General features: G+C 41.7%; 1 protein-coding gene across 5 annotated transcripts in view; it reads right to left on the bottom strand.

Annotated features, from left to right (window-relative positions):
- TXNDC5 (thioredoxin domain containing 5) overlaps positions 1 to 21764 on the bottom strand; it is a 41692-nt gene that overhangs the window by 4066 nt on the left and 15862 nt on the right. For 2 of the 5 annotated variants that reach the window (XM_021388651.1, XM_021388652.1), the window contains 7 exons: positions 12100 to 12249; positions 10954 to 11059; positions 9614 to 9710; positions 7706 to 7821; positions 5637 to 5723; positions 3803 to 3943; positions 1306 to 1391 (listed from right to left, as the gene is read on the bottom strand). In XM_021388651.1, coding sequence (XP_021244326.1) covers positions 1306 to 1391; positions 3803 to 3943; positions 5637 to 5723; positions 7706 to 7821; positions 9614 to 9710; positions 10954 to 11059; positions 12100 to 12188 — 722 coding nt within the window. In that variant the 5' untranslated portion in view covers positions 12189 to 12249. Of the gene's footprint in view, positions 1 to 1305; positions 1392 to 3802; positions 3944 to 5636; positions 5724 to 7705; positions 7822 to 9613; positions 9711 to 10953; positions 11060 to 12099; positions 12250 to 16663; positions 16888 to 17042; positions 17164 to 21764 lie in introns of those variants that run through there. The other 3 variants (XM_021388650.1, XM_021388648.1, XM_021388649.1) reach the window with 3 other exon arrangements.

Here is a 21764-nt window from a genome sequence, read left to right as displayed (position 1 = left end):
AATTCCTACAGTGAAGGAAGAGCAGTGAACATAGTAAACGTGAAGGTGTGTGGAGTGGGGTTGTTTCATAACACAGTGGTGTCAGATACGTTCCCACATCCAAAAGCAGATCTTCTAGACATAAAGCAGGCAGCAATCCATACTGCAGTAAAAAGGGTGACAACACTGGAAAAGACTGCATCATTCAGACTATATAGAAATGAAACTTCCCTAGTACTTCTTCCTTACAATCAGAAACACAGACACACCTACTGGCAAAATTAAGAGGCAATATTTTGAGTACATTTTCAAATGGGTTGCATTTGCCTGTGTTGCTTTGCAGTAGTTATGATCTACCACCACAAATAACAGATTTCTCTATATTATCATCATGGGATGGCAGCTCTGAAATCAGAGATGCGTTATGTTTCACACAGCGCATTTCAACTTAATTTTCTTCTGTATTCCCACACTAGGTTTCTTCTTCTTCATCCAGGAAATGGATGAGAAAGATAGCAAACAAATTTCCTGAAATTCCATCAGGCATATATAGGATGAAGTCTAAAAACCAGAGAGAGAAACTTACTTAAATAATTCTTTTAGTCTCAGAAATGAAAATATTCTATGCATTTGTAACACTAGGGTCCTACCCCAGCTTGAATGCCAAGCTCTGCGGACATGCCAGAAATGGGTAGAGGCCAGACAGAACATCACTTCTTTTTTTCCCCCCAGTGCTTTCAACTCAGTGTCTACACCTACACCATCTGCATCAACCATTTCTACCACAGGTTACTGTAAGAATATATTACATGGAACATACTCTTCTAAGTTGTCACTTGTGCAAATTAGTTTTTTAAATCAGATATTTGAAGAGTGACAGCCCATTATCCATAGCTCTACAGTCTGTACCAATTTTCAGGTGCTCAGATAATGCTTCCAGGAGAGGCTGGTTGTGGCAGAGAGATCCCAGAGGCAGGCACGTTCTCCTTTCTCAGCCAGCACTGCTGATAGCCTTCCCTCAGCTTACCCTAATCAAGGCACAGGAGTGCGCTAAGCCTGTGAAAAAAGCTTCGCTCTCCTTGTTCCCTGACATTAGCTGGAGGTTGACGTGGTAAAGCCTCTCTGTCAGCCCTTCCACAGAGAGGACTCCCAAGAAAGCTAAGAGACTGAACTGTTTGCTGCAACTCTTGCCAACACACACATTCTTCAGTTAATTTGCACTTTAGATCCAGGCAACAAATACAGCACTACAGAGAACTCAAAGGCCTACAACAACTAATGCACAAATTAAAACAATAACTCTGAAAAGCATATACAAATTCTTACCATGGAGCATAGAATTTAATGAAGGTGATTCCCCTAGCAATGGTTGCATCAAAGTCTTTTTCAGAGAGAGACAGCACTGCAGCCTGCTAAAAAAGAAAAAAAAAAGGAAAGTAAAATCATTTTTATATGTTTAACACTGGCCAAATGAGCATTTAGCTACCTGAGAGGGAAACTTGAACTGGGAAAGATAGTATTATTGATGGTATGAACAAGATTAAAAGCAATATACCTCACATTTACCCCTTAGCTGCTTTCCATCCTTAGAGAGATCCATATCTGAAGAAATAAAACATCCCTATTTTCAGGGCACTTGACCGATAGGCAAACTTATAGCTGCTGGAAAAAAAATCACCTTCATCTCAATACTCTGTCACGGAAGCATTTCAAGAACAATGCTGAGAGCAGCTGGCATAAAGCCTGTCATGGCCACTGGAGAGTTTGTTCCATGAGGAATTTACAGCATACGAGTGATGTCTTGACGGCTGATCTCCCTCTGTTATAATATATCGCCATTGCAGACACAGAGAAAGCTGTTACCAGAAACACATATCTGCCTCCCAGGAGAACACCACCACACCACACTCACATGGATGCCATGAAGAATTTTTACTCCTGATAACATCAGGAGCAATGGCACAGGAGGGAAGGGAGGACTGCACACTGCTTTAAGACAGCCTCGTACATTGTATGAGAGCACAGAACCATAACTAACTGGATTTTTGTGTGACACCTTTACAGATGGGAGGGAATCAAAATAAATAAATGAGTGAATCCCACGCCTATAAAAGTTTCAAATTCAAATGAAAGCAAAACAAATACAAGAGTGCAGCTGCCAGGATTATCAATTCTGCAGTGAAAGTTTTTCTGAAGAGTAGCCAAAGAGAGACTTGAATGCAGACAATGTCAGCATCTGTTGGTCACTCTGCCTCAACACATCTGGGTCATTTTTGAGTGCTTTGAGTGAAGTGTGGCAGCACTGAAGCCTCACAGATATAAAAGTTCAACTTTTGTGAAAGGACTGACATGTAATATGTCCATATAAGATAAGAACCCACACAGGGTTGGAACACAACACTGGAACACAAATTTGGAGTCAGAAGTCATGGCTTTTGCTGCCTGTGGTACCAGCTGTGGCTGCTAATCACAGTCAGTGCTTCCTGGCTACATGGGCTTGAATCCTGGAGACTCATGTGAAGAAGATCAGAACCAAGCTGTCTGAAGATGAACAACCAGAAATGGTGGCAATACTGAGTTGGGATGTAAAGTTGCAAAGAAAAAAGTTTAGCTGTACACTGTATCTACTATTATTTAGCCAAAAAAATATCCCCCTGTAATCTTTTCCCATTTGCATGTGCAGTGGTGCAGTCAAGGCACAAGTGGGAATTTGCATCACACGTGGTTTATGTTATTTCTCTAAAAATAGAGTGAAGAAGACTAATTACTTTCTGCATTGTACTAACACCAGCTTGTTAATGTCTTCCAAATATGAGGCCAATTAAAAAAAAAGTTGAGGAAGATGAAAATTGGATCTCTTAACATCACTATTTGGAAGCCATCTTATGCAAGATGAGCAACCCAACTGGAAGAAGCCGAATAGGCTTCTCTTGTGAGAAGCTGCATATAAACGGTATTTACATTAATAATACAAACATTTTTTAATTATGTAAGTACAATCTACATCACAAGAGAGTGTAAATCACCATCCCTCATTTTCTGGGCAGAATTGTGTTTTCCATGTTTGATAACATGGCATGCTTAAAAATTATCCCTAATTATTCTACCTCACCAGTTTTATGTTCAGCTCCAAGAAAAATGGCAGATGAAATGCAGAAGTGATTAAAAAAGACAGATTACATGACAAGAAGTACAGCTATGCAAAGACGATGAAGTTATTCCTGACAATCCTTGGGAATATTCATAACCCCTACAGCTGCTACAACCAGGATTAAAATAAGCCTCAAAACCCAAGGAGTTTTATTGCCGCAGCACACGTTGCCCTGACACATTTAAATCAAGTTTCATCACCTCTGCTTGTTTGTTGTTTCTGCACATAGTCTATAAGAATGGAACTCGGACTTTTTTCAGTGGCTCAGTGCTGTATGCCATCTCCTTAGGTTCAAGTGAGAATCTTGCAAGTGACATTCATCTCTATAGCAACAAAGTGTGATGTCACACATACGGAGGTGCCAGCAGTTCGGCACACCAAAAAGGACCACACTTATGACACTGTCTAAATCACTTATAGCAGCCATTAAAAAAAAAGAGGAGGCAGCTATTCATTACATTCTCTAATTCATCGGGTTAGTAAAAGTATCACTAAGATTTATGGTCGGATTCCACTCACTAATTGCTTAAAAGAAAATTAAGAAAATACTTGGTCCGGCTTACATCTAGAAGCCGTTGGCCTAAAAGAGGGAGAAACACATGGAAAACTTGGACAGGCTGCTGACACAGTGTGAACGTTGTTAATACAGGTACAGAGTCCAGGAGCACTTACCTCAGCCTGGGTGGGTTCTGCAAGCGGCTGTGGGGCTTCTGTGGGTTTACTTGCTGGTGGTTCTTTCCCAGAGCTCTGCAGTTGGGAATCCACATACTCCTTCAAGGAATCAAAGTCCCTCTTCCCTTTGTACTGGTCACCCTACAATTATCAAATAGCTTGTGTAAGTGTGCATAGGTAGTTAATCGAGCGCAGACGTAGGCTGCTCCAAAAGTAACGCCTCCTATTTATTTCCACTGAAATGACAACAGATACGAAGAGCACAATAATACTATTTGATATAGCAAATTCCCAGCTACAGAACAACCACTATTAGCTCTGCATTTTCACCAGCAACAAAAAGAAAGAGCCTGCATGCCATGCTCATAAAAATCTGCACCAGCGGTGGTGACCCACCGGCACTGCCACCACTGCTGAAATGCCCTACCCACCAGCTCACTGTGCTACCTTCTTGTTCATATCCATTTCAGCAGGACAGGGTCAGTCCACATTCATTCCTCCCAGGGCTTCTGCTACCTCTAACCAACATGGATGTTGTGATGCCAGTCAGTTATGACAGAATGGGTGATGGCATTATGGACAACAATGCTGGATGGCTGAACCAGCCCGCCTCTTCCCTCTCGTTACCAAACAGTACAACAAGGGCTAGAAGGATTTCCAGGAATCACTGTGTTACATTATTGGAAAGTTGCTGTTTTTGTTGTTTTTTTACTTTTAAATATATTGTATCAGCCCACAAAGGAACATGTGATTATGATGGCAGAATGTCACCGGGGAATACCAACACTGCCAGTGGAGACAGGCCAGTTTAATGTCAACAGAAATACACTGTTCAGACAAATGGCTGAGATTCATTTTAACCAAATACAACACCAGTTATCTGAGTTCTTTCGCTGCACCCTTTATTCACTGCAACTTAAACTTCAATAACTATGAAGGATCCAAAAAAAAAAAAAAGGTCTGTCTTGTTGTGAAAAAACACAGCTAACTTTTCAACATTGAGCCATTACAGTTCTGGCAAGTTATCTTGCCCTTTGCAGCTCTGTTAAAAATAAAAATAAAGCAGTTGGAAAATCATTCTGGAGTAACAGCAGAACATTTCCTGTTCTTCAAACTCAATCCATGAACAGACCAAATTCTTACTAACTGAAAATGCTTCTAGCCTTGGATGTGCCATTTTGTCCGATTTGAGCTCTCTCTCAGTCACGCATGATAAGCAACACTACAATTCGCAGTATGTTTGCTGCTGTTCACACGGGCAGCATTTAAATATGCAGTATATAAATATTTTACTTTCCCCAAACTGCAGAACATGCTATTTCTTTGAATTTCTACAAGGGAAGTGTCAGCTGGGTGCACAAGACTGTCACTCAAAGTGTCAATATGAAGATTTCTATGAAGGAAAACATGCATTCTCAGACATCACTCCTTAGATTGGCATCGTTTACAGACAAGAACCCTCTGATACACACTGTGAAAATTGCATATCTTTTTATTATTTCTATTTCATCTACGCTTTTGTGTTCTGTAGGACGTAGAGTATTAAGATAAAGAGAGAATTCTCTCTCACAGTAGCACACTTCAAGATACTGCTTACAGATTTGTGAACACTGTGTCAGTTACCTGCAGAGAACAAAGAGCAAAACATTCTAACTTTATCTGTGGATCAAGTATACCTCTTCTAGTACTGGTTTCAACCTCCAACAGCAGGTGGAGGTGTCACAAGTGGACTTTCATATGTAACCAGTTGATCTTTCCTCCCAGGATCTAAGCGTAGTTCGTGTATTATTCAGGAAAAAAACAGCCTGATCTTTTGCTGAGCTTGCAGACTCACCTTTTCACCGTTCCTAAACCAGAGGAGTGTGGGATAGCCACGAACTTGGTTTTCAGAGCAGACCTCATAATGCTGGGTACAGTCGACCTACATTAAAAAAAAAAATTATAAACCATTCAGTGTGTAAAATAAACACACAATAAGCATTATAGCCTCCCTTACATTTAAAAGTCTCAGAAAAATACATGAACAGTCAACACATAGCTTGGCCAAAGCCACTGCCAAGTATTTTCTTGAGAACAGTTATTTCTGCCTTCCAAATAGTGGTTTGGTTGTGTAATTGGGAGGCTATGTGTGGTTTTGGTTTTATTTCAGGAGGGACAAGGAGGGGGGGAGGGATAAAAGAAGAAACAGTAGCAAAGAACAACGGGAACATAATTAAGTATTCTAGTTAAAACAAATGCTCGGAATACTAATGTGCAAGAGCTTTTAAGAAATGGATAAGCCAATAAATCTTCACTTAAAAGTAAGGCTACTCTTCAAAAATCAGAAGACATGTCAACAGCTAGCAAGTTAACTTGACTCCAAGGGAAATTCCAAGTGCACAGCACCATTCAATTCTAATTTGTCATAAACCAATCTACAAAGTTACCTGCTTATCATCTTTTCTGAAGCAAAGCAATCAGATAACTTAGGCACTTAAGCCTTTGGTCTACACTTGGATTTGGAATTTTACATTAGAAACACTTTGAACCAGATCGCTGAAGATCAGCTCTAAACATTAAACACAACCATGCCAGCAGATAGCAGTGCTGCTAAGACACTATTTCCCCAGATTACACAAAGGTCGTGGTTGAGTCTTCTTAGAAACAGTTGTGTTTCCTGTTTAATTACAGACCTACAATCTTAGCCAACATATTTCAAATAGTTTCACAATGTGTACAGTTAAACAAAATCGACTAGGCATTGAGACAAATCTTAGTGGCTTTATTACAGAGGAAATATCAGTAACAGGGACAACTGTGAACACAACAGACAATTGAATAGAAATTTTTCGTTTGTATTTCTCTGGATAACAGAATGATAACTTCAAGAAGATAATTAAACTAAGCAATGAATTTATGAGGCATTCTAGGCTCTCAAAAGTAAATCAGCATTTACAAATTTGGTGCAAAAGGTATCAAAGCAACATTAGCATCTGATACTTTATTCTCAGAGGGAGCATATCTTATATCAGCCTGGTCTCAAAAGTAGATACATGTCTTCTCTGGAGTTTAACCATCCTGATCTGCTCTGTGCATCTATGCCATATCCGAATTATCACAGCATTTCATAGGGGGGAAAAAAAAAAAAAGATGTCAAGTTCATCACCCCAAGTAACAGCCGAAAATACCACGAAGGACAGACAGGAGATTGCTGGTTTCTTGTCCCTCTGCAGGACTGACAGCACTGCTAAGTGTTATGCAGACCAATGGAACCTATCTGAAAGCTTAAGGATGTGGAAATTGAGCCCTGTCAGCTTGCCACTACTGACAAATGCAGGGAGATTCACATCATTAGCGACCTGAACTTAGGTATGGGTCAGCAAATAAAGCCAGTATCTACAGTTGCCAGACCACCTCCATACCTCTGCACAGAAGTCACTCCATGTACAAATAGCAAGCTCCCATGGTAAATACACCACAGAATCTGGTTATCATCCCTAAGGGAAATAGTAAAGCAGGACAAGGTATCAGTTTTTAGGGTGGGAGACCCCCTGAAAACTTTAGAATGTTCAATGGGGATAAACTGGAAAAATTTTAAAAAAAAAAAAAAAGAAGTATTTAGACTTATTCCCAAATCTCTCTGAAATGCAGGGAAGAGTGTTCAATGTTTCTAATAAGTTCTTGCTTAAAATGAGGGAGTCCTGTTAACTGTAACTAAACAACCATCTCTTCCAACATAAAGTAAAACATTGAATGCGCACAAAAAAAATAACCATCACAAAATTAAAATAGGAACTATGAGTATAAAGGGATTGATCTAAGAGCTGTTATTTGCAAATCACAGAAGGAACAGCAGGACAGCTGACTGAAACATTTGTATGCACAAAACACACCTCCAAATTAAGGAAAGAGTACTTCACCTACCTTGCCAATCTTTACAGTTTCTGAATGTTCAAAGGCTTGAGCCAACTGTTCCCAAGTTGGGGCCAAAGCCTTGCAGTGACCACACCAAGGGGCAAAGAATTTGATGAAGTGATTACCTTTGAAGTCAAAGAAAAAGAAAAAGATTTAACTCTTCTGGAATTAATTTGGCTGCCATTAAAGGCTAGGTATTAATCTCTGTCTGCAAATTTATCGTGGTATTTCCTAGGTTAAAGATAGGAAACGCTGTGAATAAAAAGCCAGGGCAGAATATTTCAGCAATTAGGTTTTCAAAACTGTATACAGTCCCTCAGTGTTGCCAGTTTCCCTGAAGATCCAAACAGCTTCACAACCTCAAGCCGACGTATGAGGTATTAGAACTATGGCACTTTTAACCTAACAATTTGCTAGAATATTTAATTCCACTACATCAATCACTTGTCCTATTACAGAGTAGAAAGAACCAAGGCGTATATATTTATAACAGCATAAATCAAAGTAAAAGTTAGACTTCAACTTAGAAATTTCTAGGCAAATACCACAGCACTGCGTCCATGAGCTACCTGAATAATTGTCTTCATCTTACAATTCTTTCTGTTTCTACCTTGCAAAAACTGCTGCCTTTGTAGAATTTCATAGTGTTTTCCAGAGAGGAGAGTCCCTCTACTGCCTCACAGTAATGTTTTCTTTAGAAGTATTATCCTAATTGCAGAGTATCAGAATATGTAATTTCCTTTAATTAGAATTACTATTAATTCAAGTTGCTGCATGCTTTTGCACACAAAGCAATGCTCTGTTCATACAAAATAAAAATGAATTTAATTAAACCAAAAAAACCACCTTAATCTGAAGGAAAAAAGAGTGATTGTTGGAAAGCTCTTTTTAACAGAATTACAATCCTTTAGGGACCATTGCGGGGGCTAGAATTTCTAGAAGTTCTAGTTTGGGGGTTTGCTCACAGAAGAAGTTCAGTCAAAGGATATCACAAAATCACTAGGAAATGTAAACTGCAAAAGTAGTTTAGTCTTAACTTGCCTATTCTGCATCAGGAATACTTTCAAAAATGATGGACTCGCTCTGCTTTGATCAAGGAAAGACCACACTGAAATTTCTCATGAATTAGGAACATATAGTCAAAAAGCAGCTATTCTGTATCACATACTCTGTGATATACTCCCCCCGATTGAAAAAAATAAATGTATCTTTTAGCCCTAGAGAACAAAAGAGGTAGAAGGAGACTACTTTTAAGAATCAAAGTCAACCTTCCAAGTGGAACTCCTAAGCCTTCAACTAAATTTAAGCACTGTTGAAGTCAAGAGAGGACAACAGCTTTACAGATGATCACAAAGCTGCTCAACTATTGGATATCACCGTGAGAATACCTCCTCCAATGGTATATGAAAGCCAATGGATACATCTTAAAACATTTACACATGCACTAAACAATTGACAGTATCCACTCAGACTCTCAATTTGTCTAATGCTCAGCATTTCCCTGATGGCTGAATGAAGAATCTACTGTAATTTCCACGTAATTCTCTGCACACATACAGGGAAATTTTGTATTCGCTGCAGAAAATCCTCCTTTACACTTAACATGTTTCTAATGAATTAATGGTTCCTTTAGGAAGCGTTAGTGTCTGTTTCATTCATGTTATCACACGGGCACAGACAGTTAATTTAATCTGGCCTTAATTCTGACTGGAGTGCTGTTCTTACGCTTCCTATTGGTGTGCAAAGTGTATGTAATTAAACTACAGCATTTTTACACAGCGTGTCATTTCATCCTCTTTATTTAGGCATTACCAGAAAATTAAGTGGGAAGGAGGTACCTTAAGAAATAACATTTCTGCTTCACACTTCCCACTAGGTAAGTGTAAACAAGTCTCTCATGCTTGTGAAAGAGGTTACCTTCTGCTATGTGCGTCTTGAAATTGTCTGCTGAGAGTTCATACATTCCCTGCTTAGGTTCGGGGGCTTTTGGTGGTTCCACAACAGATTCTGGATCCTATTCAAGAGGAAAGTTAATTTTCACTTGATTCCAACAGTAAACACACAATATTCGGTTCATGTATCATGCCATTCTATGGTAGCATCTGAAAATGCACACTTCTAAAGCTATCTCCTAATTTAGCTTGATTTAGGTATCTAACATTTCCTAACAAATGCTTGAAAGCAAAATGTGAAAAAGACTAGCACACAGACAAGACAATTATTGGAAAGTTACTGCCTTTCATTGATGCTGTAGTATAGCCACAGTGGACAGTAATTGCTGTGGCATTCAGAACATTACCATACATTAATACACTTAGATCACATAACTCTCTGTCTTCACGTCTGCCACCAAACCCAGTATTGGTGGTATTTTGGCTATTTAAAAATACGTAAAGAAAAAGCTATTTTCTGCTGTGGTAGTGCAGGAAAGAGGAACCTTGTGGTCCCATGAAGACAGCAACAACAGAAAAAGAGCAAATACTTAATCTGTAATCAGCAGCAAACACATTGGCACTTAGCAAAAGCATAAGCCTACTTTCAAGATACTAGGTTAGATCTGAAAGTAATCATTTAAGAACCACAAAGTGCATGTCATGAATTACTTTCGCATTTAGTATAAAATGATAAAAAAAAAATCACTGTTTGTATATAATCATTTTCTGATTGTGCTCAGCCATCACTGTAGTTTCATCTTGATTAGCAACAGCAATTAAAAATTTAGTTTTAGGCAAGGCCTGTCTAATATAAGTGCTAAACTCAACAATTTTCCTAGCGATTATATTAGTTTAACTTATTTAACCAATTAGTTTAAACCCTTTCTGTAGACTACAACATTATCAGCTAATAACCGAGCTAATGATAGCATCCCACGTTGTTAAGAGGAAATTAAGCCCAACATAAATGCAATTTATGCTGCATTACAGATAAATCGCTTTTCTTACTCCAGAGACATTATAGCCTGAAGGTGTTAACTGAATTGACATAAAGAATTCTGTCTTCAAATGTCAAAATGCTAAACATTAAAAATAGCGCTACGTACTTACTGTAGTTTTAATTACAGGAACAAAAGGTAGGTCATAGGATATCAGATTTAATTATTTTTCTAACTTATGTGGAAGCTGCTCCATATCGTTATTCTCACCTGACTTATGTTCTCAGGAGCAGATTTTCTGCTGGAGAGTGAAACCTAACCTATAGATAGACCAGCAAGTCTGCAGAAGGAAATATTTCTTTTTTCCTATTCCCTTTTCACTTACAGGTGGTTCCCCATTCAGTTTTTCCAACATCCAGTTTTCCAGCGCCTGGAAGTCTCTAGGGCCTTGGTATTTCAGAGGTTCTTGTCCTGGTTTAAGCAGCTTTAAACTAAGGGATTAAAATGTAGAAAAGAGCGAGGTAAAAATTTACACACATGAAACATTCCAAGGAAGTTAAGACGCTTTACTAATTCACAGCAGTTCAGTTCAGGCTGCAGTAACAGCTCTCTTGATCATTCCCAATTACTCACATCAACATCACGCATCTCCCTCTACTTGAAGGGTAACATCTACAACTTACGACTCCTTTATCATTCCCATATACATTTTTACAGGGGATTTTAAAAACAGCCAGTTTTTCTTTTTCTTTAGATGTTTTTCTTTCTCTTCTCATTCCACAAGTTGGAAAAAAATGAACATATAAAAGCGTTGAAAAGAGACACAATGCAAGTGATATTCCATATCCCAAAGTGATAATAGATAACCATTCAATTCTTCCTTACTCAGTCTCTGCCATTCTTTCCATTTTATAAGGAATGGTGCCACAATATAAACTATACAAATATACAAACGCAACCAGCGTTTGCTTCTGGGGATACTAAAATAAAGTTGTAAAATTCATTGTTTCTTGGTATTTCTAGTGGAACTAAGCCACAGATTGCCCTTAAGGCCCATTCCTATTTCAATGAGGACTTTGCTATTTATAACTCTCAGCTTCTAATCAGTGGCACTCATCTGTCTCAAAGCAAGGATAGCCATGAGTGTATGTCAAGTTCAGTCTGTTGCTGAGTTCAGCAGTAACACTAGACAAAGCGAGCCCAGCGAAGGAAACTGAAAACACGGGCTGTGGAAGGTGCTCGAGGAAAGGGTACTCTGAGAGAAAAGAGGACAATTCTGGACTCTATTTAAACAGTCATCTCCAAAACATAAAACAGTTTCTTCAGAAGAAAAAAAAAAGAATAAGAGTAGCATATATCACATCATACTTGGCAACACACTAAAAAGGATTAAACAGAATGTAAGAGATTCACAGGGCTGCAGAGAAAACTACCAAAACATAGAGCTTAGAAGTTAGCTTCAACAGGTTGGCAGAAGACCGTGGAAAACTAAAACAGAAAGACACGGGACCAGATCTCCTTTCATACTTACGTAGGGTATCCTCGGACGCCAAATTCAGAGCACAGTGGAGTGTCTGTAGTACAATCCACTTTAACAACATAGACCTGTGGGTTTTCCATGTTGTTGTATTTATCTCCCAGATCATTCCAAGTTGGCTGGAGACGCTGGCAATGTCCACACCTGCAACGGAATGAACAAAATATTTCTTTATAGTTGCTCTCTTTAGAAGGGAATGAATCTTTGGAAAAGCCATACACAGAATAATCAGAGACACTGATACATTTAAAAATAGTTAAGTTGGAAATCTTTCATACTCAAACACTGCTACAGTAAGTAACAGCAAATAGTATCGTGTATTGTGTGACAACACTGCAAATGCCTTGTAAAAACTGTCAAGAGAAAGCCTATTGAGCACCATCTGAACCTAGTGATGCTATTAAGAAAAGCACTCTGCATTTTCAGCTGTCTAGAAGAAAAATCACATGAGGCTGACCAGCTTTCTATACTCTCCAACACTGCAAAATACTGTGTCTTTTAAGCAGCGGGAAACAAGCATTTCCAGAAGGATTTCCATTTCTCTTTAATGGCTGCTTTTGCCAGTCTTTCAGTACATCTACAAATACGTAACTGGATTAACCAAAAACATTTTTGACCAGTATGAAATCTGTTTTTGCCCCTGACATGACCTAGAAATTCTACTTTTTAACAATTAAAACAGCATTAGGACGTCAGAGGGAATTGCTTCTTATTCCCTTCAAATCTCCCATTTAAAACAATTTCACTCATACAACTGGCTTTGAGCCCACTCATAGAAAATCTGCACAGATTCACACCTTCCCAGCTCCCCTGATATCATTAAGAAAAAAAAAACACCATCTTTCCATCTTGATAAGATTCTGTTGCAGTTGGTCACACCCGGGAACATATATACCTACTACGTAGAGGAATATAACCTCATTCTTAGTTATAATGGTGAAAGTATACACTGTGCTATTACTAAACTTAAATCTTCCTTAAATATTTAACTTCAGACTGAATACCCTCAACTCTTCATGGAGCTCCAAGAGTATGACTTGGGATTCTCAGTTAATAATGACTGGTGTTCAAGAACCAAGCATGGAAATCTATGAAAGAAAATCTCAAGTAACGAACACTTATTTAAGTATATAACAGAGTTGCCTTATTCCTATTTAACTCCATGATCTCTGTTCTACACAGTTCTCTATTCCCTTCCTTCTTTGGATTATATGAGCTGAAATTGAAAATAAAGCAGAAAAAAGGCTCATATCTGAATCAGAAACAAACTAGTTAGTCATTCTTGGTTTTCATAAAAATTCAGTTTAAATTTAAAGAAAGGCAAGACAGTTCCTGAAATACTTCTTCCTAGAACGCCTAAGGCGTAACTAGAGACTACATAAAACCTGAGAACTCAAAACCAAAGATAGCAAGCCTGTGTAACATCACACATCTCTCTTAGTCCCATGTACCTACACAGCTATCACTCCATTTTATATCAAAGGGACTGGAAGAGAAGAGCAGCCAGCAGAGATGGTAGAGACCTCCTCCAATGAGGAGCCCTGCCTTTCCTTCCCTACATAACCTCCATTTTCAAAGATAAATCAAGATGCAAAAGAGATGCCGCACAAAAGATCCAGCTTGCTGAGAAGGAAAAAAAAACAAAAAAACAAAAAAACTCAAACCTTCTTCTTGTACACTACTAACATCAGGAGGAGGTAAGGAGAGAACTATTTTTTGTAAGAGTCTGCAGATACATCGCTCATGTTAACTCTATACAATGTGGGCCCCAAGTGCTTGTGCCTGGAGATTATTTTGCTGCGGCAGTATCTACGGAATGCCATGCATGCTGCTTTACCTCACACTGATAGATCAGTGCTCCTCTTACAGTATCAGTGCTTCTCCCCTGGAAGACCTGATGGTGGACTTCCTAGGCTAGGAGAAGTTAGTGAGGAACAAAGACATTTTTGGAGGTCACCAGTACAGCCAGAGTTCTGCACTTCGCAAGGGTAACTCCACAGCAAGACACGATGCAAATCATCACCTACTTTAAAAATGCCCATGTGCCCTAGGGTAGGTAGGTATAATGGTGCAAACAACATAGGACCAGCCCCCTCTGGAAAAAAGAATGCAGCCAAGATCAATTCCAGTCAAGAGATTTCAATACAACCACAACAAACTCTGGCAATCCAGCATGCTTACGCTTCAGCTTGGTGGATTTCCAGAGTACGCTAAAAGATCACAGTGGTCAAAATAAAGCCAGGAAAATACTCATTTGAGATTCCTTCCAGCTAAGGAATCAGGGACAGTTCCTTTCTTTGTGGGCACACAACTGGGTAGGCCAAAATCTTAAGCTATTTAGTGTCACTGAGAGTCAAACCTGTTCAAGCATAGATACCAAGGAGGACAAGCTGATGATCAAAAGTCTTAGCCATCTGATGGCAAATGACCTGGAGTGCTCTTTTTTTTTTTTTTTTTTTAAATAGCCCACAGTATTTGAAACAAGTGTGAGATCTTATTTGTACTGTTGCTATCAGAACGGGAAGAGCGAGGCCCATGGCAATGTTTGTTTGAAGAATTCTGCAGAAAAGAGGTTGGTCCTGTCTATCCCAACTTATTGTCAGCCTTCATTATCTAACACTACCAGCATCTGCAACAATCTCAAGGAAAATTCTAACTGAATGTTGTGTGGTTTGCTAGGCTTCTCCCTCACAACTAAACAAAGCAGCATCAAAATGCCTGCATCAGTGAGAAGCACTAGGAGATTAGCACATTAGAATCAACAAGCAATATGGCTGGAGGTTCTAACAGAAGAGTCCACAGAGTCTATTCTGGGGCTGTCAGACTGCCATCTGATCCTACCAATGATAAAACTACTGGTGTGTTTAAGTATCTCTCTCAAGCACTTACAAGTTTCCCTCTTCCCTTCTCTTCTCCTTGAACCTAAAACGTGGACCTGTTGCTGCCTGTCAGGAGCCAGGAGTCCAGACCCCGGAGTTGAGACCCAGGAATCCGGATAAGGCATGCTAAGTGCGAGAGTAATGTTCAGAGAAGCCACAGCAAATCTGGGGAAGGACACAGCTTCTTCACACTCACGTTGGGCAGAGATCCTCAGCCCTCCCAAGGGCACAGAGTGGTCCAAGTTTGCAAGGCCAGAGCTCTCTATGACGCATAATGAGGATGTGAAGCATATGCTGGGCTCTACAATGGCCTATTTGGCACAGGGTCTCCTACAAATGTGATCTAAGACAAAAGTTCATATGGCTTCAGAGATGCCTGTGAAACAGTCAGCTGAAGCTTGAGGAGATGCAGATATTACCACCTGAGCACTCCTGCTCTGCACAGGAATTTCTCTGACCTTACTGTCAAAGGTCCTTCGCCAGCAAGTTGGGCTTCCTACGTTTTGTAACCTCCGGAGAGCAAAGGAAGACATCTGCTCTTTCAAGCTTTTGCTCAACGTCTTTGTGTGTCACAAAGAAGTTGATGGCAGTAGTAAAAGAAACAAAGCAATTCCTCAGTTTTTAAAGGAAATACTTCTCTAGCTTTGATTTTGAAGTGTATCATGACGCATGTGTGCCTCAGTAACACTAGGTACCAAGAGGTTAGCTTTGGACTGAAACATGTCTATTGGGAAGACATTGTCCCATTAACTTTACCTCAACCTAAGAAAACCTGGGTAAAAAAAAAAAAACAACCCTGACAACAAAACTCACAATAACACTTCTGGGTAAGTCAGAGATGGATTAAAAAAAAAAAAAGACAGAGTGTAGCAAAAAAGAACAACAGCAATCACTGGAGAGATCCAGAGACGAGAACTCCTGTCCCACTGACTGCTGTAATGTCTGTCAAAGTCCTGTTCTGAGACTCTTCCCAGCTATTCTTGTGTCAAACATGCCAGTCTACGACAAGAACCCAGCAGAGGTCTTGCAGACGTGGTAGCTCCTCAGCTCTGCTAATACTACCTGTGGCCTTGGGGACTATCATTTACACTGCTCAAAGGCTTTCATTTATATTACATTTGCAGCAAACTTATCCTCACACTTGCAATAGCAAAGAGGACAAAACTTCTTTAAGAAAGTATCTACAAAGCCGGGGACGCATGGACATGAAAGTCAGCAAACCTTCAATCTCGTTAGTACAACAAAAGCCCTTGGTCTGCGAGCAAAGCTGCTGCAGGGCCCTTGCACGGGTCCCCCGTCCCACTGCCCTGACAGGGCTGCTCCGCGCCATCCCCATCCAGCCCAGCCCAGCCCACCCCAGCTGCCTCCCCTCGGCGGAGGTCCCGTTTTGGAGGCGGAGGTCCCATTTGGGGCCGCAGAGGTCCACACCAGGCTTCACCCGCCTCCCCGGCCCGGCCCGGCCCGGCCCTCTGCAGCCGCCATTTACCACGTGTGCCGCCCCCCGCCCCGCGGAAGGCGCAGGGAGCGACCCCGCGGCCTCCCTACCACGCCGGCCCGGCCCGGCCGCCTCCCGGCGCCACGTCAACGGGGGAAGAGGCGGGCTGGGAGACGCCGCGCAGGGCCAGGCCGAGCCGAGCCGTGCCGTGCCGTGCCGGCCAACCCGACGCTCCGATACCCACCACGGGGCGAAGAACATGACGAAGTGCGGGGTGGCGGCGGCGCCGTGCCGCAGCATCTCGGCGCTGTAGAGGTGCCGCGCGTGCGGGTCCGCCTCCGGCTCCGCGCCCGGCTCCGGCTCGGCCCGCGCCGACCCTCCGCAGAGCACGGGGCCGAGCGCGGCCCAGGCGAGCAGGCGCGGCCAGGCCAGGCCGGAGCGCAGCGGAGCCATGGCAGCGGCAAGGCAGCGAGCGGCGAAAAGCCCCGGGCGGCTGCCGCCTCCCTCCCTCCCTCCCCGCCCGCTGCCAGCCCCCGCCCCCTGTGCCGCCCGCCCCGCAGCCCCACGCCGCGGCCTTTCGCTCCGGAAACGGGCTTCGTGGGGCTGATGTGCCCCCCACCCACCTTGTCTGAACGCTGTCCTCTCACATCACTTCTGCTCCCTACCAGCATCTTTCATAGGAGCAACACGAGGAAGGAGCGCGCTGCGCCATTGGTGTGTGCCTCGTGCCACAGCCCGTGTGCCACAGCATTGCCTGGGCAGGCTTCCACCTGGAGCGAACGCAGCTCCGGTCGCTTTGGTGCAGCATCTCTGAGCTGCTAATTTGCAAGGGCCATCACTAGAGCTCACAGGAATCGCTTCTTATGTATATATATAGAGAGAGAGGGTAAAAAATGAAAGCTGCATATAATTTTATTTTGAATGTCCAAATTGCTTTGGAAGGATACCACCTCTTCCAAAAAGCTTTACTCTGTAACTATTGTAAAATTCTGATACTGTATTTACCACCAAGCTTGAAAAAAAGCCAACTGGGATAGTCCAGCCCATTAGGTAATCACCAGTGTCAGATGAAGTACAAGTCTGGTTTTGCAACAGGAACTTTTTCTTCAAACAAGTTTAACTTTCCTTATTTCTGTACTAACCAAGTTCCGCGACTGACTAATCATTAATTCAAAAGGAAAAAAAAAAAAAAAGGAGCAATGTAGATCATCCCCCTGCTTTAGCGTATGAAAAAGTACCAACAAAACCCCTAAAAAACAAAAATAGCATTATGGAGAGGGTGAGAATGAGTAATTTTAAGGCTTTGAAGAGCCGTGTCCCGATACCAACAGGTGAGCTCTCCGACCACAGACAGCACCTTCTCAGGTTATTTTTCATGCTAGGGTATTTTTGTTCTGTTTCGCTCTGTACATCTAGCACATTTAAAAATAGACATTTTTTTTTTCACTAAAATAGAATCTTAAACATTTCTATGACCTTAATTAAAAAATAGATTACTGAAAAGCAGTTTTAAAATCATTTTTAATAAATTCGTAAATCCCCCTCAGTGCGGTAAGGTACAGATCATATACAAATGACAGAAATACAGTATTGCTTTCAGATGTAATAGAAATAGAAGTGCAGTTCACAATTCCCAGGGTGAGCAGGGAAGCCGAGGCAGGTCACAGCTGAGCTCTCTTTAATCAGCAAGAAGTGCTGCTAGGTCAGAACTGCCAGTAAGAATCAATCTTCCTTTGCAATTACCTCATTCCTCTCCATAAAATGCTAATAAAATTAATATTGATAATGTAAATCAGTGTTTCCAGCTTGCTGATTTAGAACTTGATTAAAATCAAATCACTCTGCTTGTCCCCTCGCTCCAGCCCTCTGCTCCCTCTGCCTCTGGAGCTTATGAACTTTAATTCAGGAGGAGGAGGTCTCATCCTCCTCCCACTCACTGCGCTGGGACCATGGCAGACCTGGGGGAGCTGCAGCCGCAGCTTTGTAGTTCTTCGAAGATCCCCCACAGAGGTCTCACCCATCCCAAACTGTATTCACATCCCCTCATGCAAGGTAAAAGTGTGCCAGATAAGCATGAAGAAGACTTCAGCCAGTCAACAACACCCTTTTCACTCTCCCTTTCCTCCATCTCTAAGCTGCATCATCTCTGAGGGCAGCACACAAGCTTCTCCAGTCCCCACCTCCTGCGCTCCAGACATTCCCCAAGGATAATCCATCACAGCTGCAAGTCACTGACACCCAGGAGCTGTTCTTTGCAGATGTGATCCCACCGTGGAGCAGCTGAGCTGGCAGGACCTGAGAGAAGGGTCCTGAAGACCAAGAGTTGCCAGAAGCTGCTGCCTGAGAGATTAGCAGCAACAGGTTATGCTTGCTGCAATTCTTCCTTGCTGATCAGCAGTTAGCAGTGGCTTATCTTTGGATGCAAACGCTTACTGCTGACTCTGACTCTCAAAGCCTCCTACAATCCCTGCACATGCACCCCAGTTCCAATTTCCTAACCTCTTCTCCATGTGCTTGGCCTCACATCTGGAAGCACAACTCAAAGAAATTCCTGAGTGGAATCCACAAGGATCGTGAAGTACAACTCCTGCCTTCACACACCACCACCTGAAATCCAAACTGTGTCTGACAGCATCATCCAAAAGCTTCTTGAACTCCAGCAGCTTGGGGCCATGACCACAGCCCTGGGGAGCCTGCTCCATGCCCACTGCCCTCTGGTGAAGAACCATTTCTAACCTCCAACCTGACCCTCCCCTGACGCAGCCCCATGCTGTTCCCTCGGGTCCTGTCACTGTCACCAGAGAGCAGAGCTCAGCGCTGCCCCTCCGCACCCTGTGAGGAGCTGCAGCCGCCATGAGGCCTCCCCTCATCTCCTCTGCTCTGGGGAACTCACCTTGGAATCTTTGCAGGCTGCAAGATGTGCAGAGGAACAATCCCAATACAGCTCATTCCTGGCCACTGCTTTGCCCTGCAGAGGTGATGTGCTACCAACAAGTTATTTATCCACATGTGGGGGGTTGGCCAAGAGGTGCACTAGGTGGGCAGTGTGTGGTCAGGGAGAACGTGTGTGGCGTAGGCATGGAACCTGGGCCTGGAAAGGAGCTCAGAGATCCTAGGAATTGGTCCCTGTTCTACCAGATAATGCTATCCTATGAGCCTGTTTGTAAACTTTCTTAGCTCCGTTTTAAGACAAATGAGAAATTTTTGCCTACACTACTCTGAAAGTTAATTCCTTGCCTAGGATTATGAACGTTTTTCAAAGGAAGCCTTTATTTCTTTCTTTCTTGTAGACTTTTACCAGACCATTCCTATGCCAGAATTGGCCTCTAGACAAAATACTCTTTGCCTCTCACTGATAATGTCTGGAGGTAGCGATGGCATCCTTTCTCAGCTTTCTTTCTGCTAGACTAAACAAGCCAACATCATCCACACATTCACGAATACTGTCCCAGAGATCTTCCACACAAACCAGACAAGCAAATAAAAAATAAACCATCCTCTCTTCCATTCACACACAGCTGAGCAGCAATTTTTTTTTAATACCTGTACATCTTAGTCTCCTTCTCCCTGATGTTACATGTATCCCTGAAACATGATTAGTATCTTACCTAAGAGCTCATCTATCTTGCAGACGTTTCCCCATCCATTTATGTCACAGACAACTACTTCCATATTATGGTCATCACATGAAAAGATGATGTTATATATGCATCCACTTTTTGTGTGTGTTTTTTATTGGTTTGGTTTGGTTTGGTTTATTTTAATGTATTTTCTTGCTCGTAACCTAAGCAACCTACAGCAAGTGACTGGCTTCCTTGCCAGAGTCCAGAAATAGGTGCTCTGCAAACCAAAGTTTGATTCACATACCTCTGTGCCACATTTTTTCCTATTCTATGTTACTCAATATAGATTTTTTACCACCTAATATAGAGTTCTCCCCCTATTTGCAGGTGGGAGAAAATGACCCCTTAGAAGCAGTTTTGTTGATCTATTTTCTTCCATTTCTCCTTCCTCACATCAATTTTCTCCAATTTCAAGGACTGATACAACCAGCCTTGTTTTCTTAAGACCTTCCTGTTTATGCAGCATGTTTTACAATAGGAACTGAAGTTGTGTGAGCAGGGAATACTCATTTTGGGAAGTAGTGAGGAAAAACAAGAAGCTGCCCGAGACCCTCAGGAAAGAAATGCCAGAGGTGTCACCCGGTCCGGTTAATGAGTCATTTGAGCAGGAAAAGCTGAGCCTCAGGGATTAAGATCTGCATTGGCCTCGCTTAGATTTGCTGCCTTCTGTCACTTAGAAAGGTTTTAACTTTTATTTATTTTATTTTATGAAAATGACATATACACACTTCTTTGTTATACTCAGCTTTAGAGGAAGTAAATGTCACCTTTTAGGAGTCGCTCTGGCTCCTCAAAAATCGTACTGTTCTTTTCAATTCCTTCAGACAAAAATGTGGCTACATGTTTTTTACCTAAACCAAGATACATTTTCCAGCATTTTTCCTCTTTTTTTTTTAAATTCTTCTTTTCTTTTTCCATTTTGGGAACTGTTCTAAGACTACTGAAGTTCTTTCCCCCCAGTCACAGTGGAATACCAGACTGAGTCTCCTTGATGTAGTGCTTCTTCACAGCAATTGGCAGCAGTGAACGGTATTACAGCACAGCTGACTTCAAGATATCAGGGAACACCTGGAAAATCAGAGCAGCTTCTGCTACGCGTTGGACAGCCAAATAGCATGCAAAATAAAGAGAAAACTCAGTTTCACTGCAGGCTACCAAACTGCACTGAGTCCGTGCAGTGCTGCCATTTATGTTCACCTGTGGCCCCTGTGATTTACAGCAAACACAAGTTATTTTAATGTGTCATCATATCTCAGGTGTATCACTTAACTTGCCACATAAATGTCATTTTCTAATTTACATTCCACTGTTAATTCTATCTATGATCCACACGAGAAAAGGAAAAGCCAAACTCATCTGTACAACCCCCTAAGAGACTTCCAACGCCCAGAATAGAGTGAGTTGTATTTTGACAGCTGTCCTTTGAATCCTAAAGCATAACCTCTCAGGGGACAGAGCGTTACGTAATTTTAGTGACAGCACAATTGTCATTCAGCTAGAAAGGAGGATATTGTGATCTCAATGGAAAAGAAAAGCGATACTGCCATCTGTAAGTTGATAGCCCTTTTTCTTTGGTAATTTGTACCTCTCATGAAGGGTTGGGAGTGGAAATTATTACAAGCTGTTGAAGAAAATGACATCATTTTGCCACCCACAAAACACTAGGAGTTTGACAGCCCAGAAAATGGCACAGCAGAAAGGAAAGAGCAATCCAATTGTAGG

Source organism: Numida meleagris, chromosome 2 (genome assembly GCF_002078875.1).
Source record: "Numida meleagris isolate 19003 breed g44 Domestic line chromosome 2, NumMel1.0, whole genome shotgun sequence".
NCBI lineage: Eukaryota > Metazoa > Chordata > Aves > Galliformes > Numididae > Numida > Numida meleagris.
The sequence above is the reverse complement of the archived record's forward strand: the minus strand, read 5'-3'. Positions and strand labels throughout refer to the sequence as shown.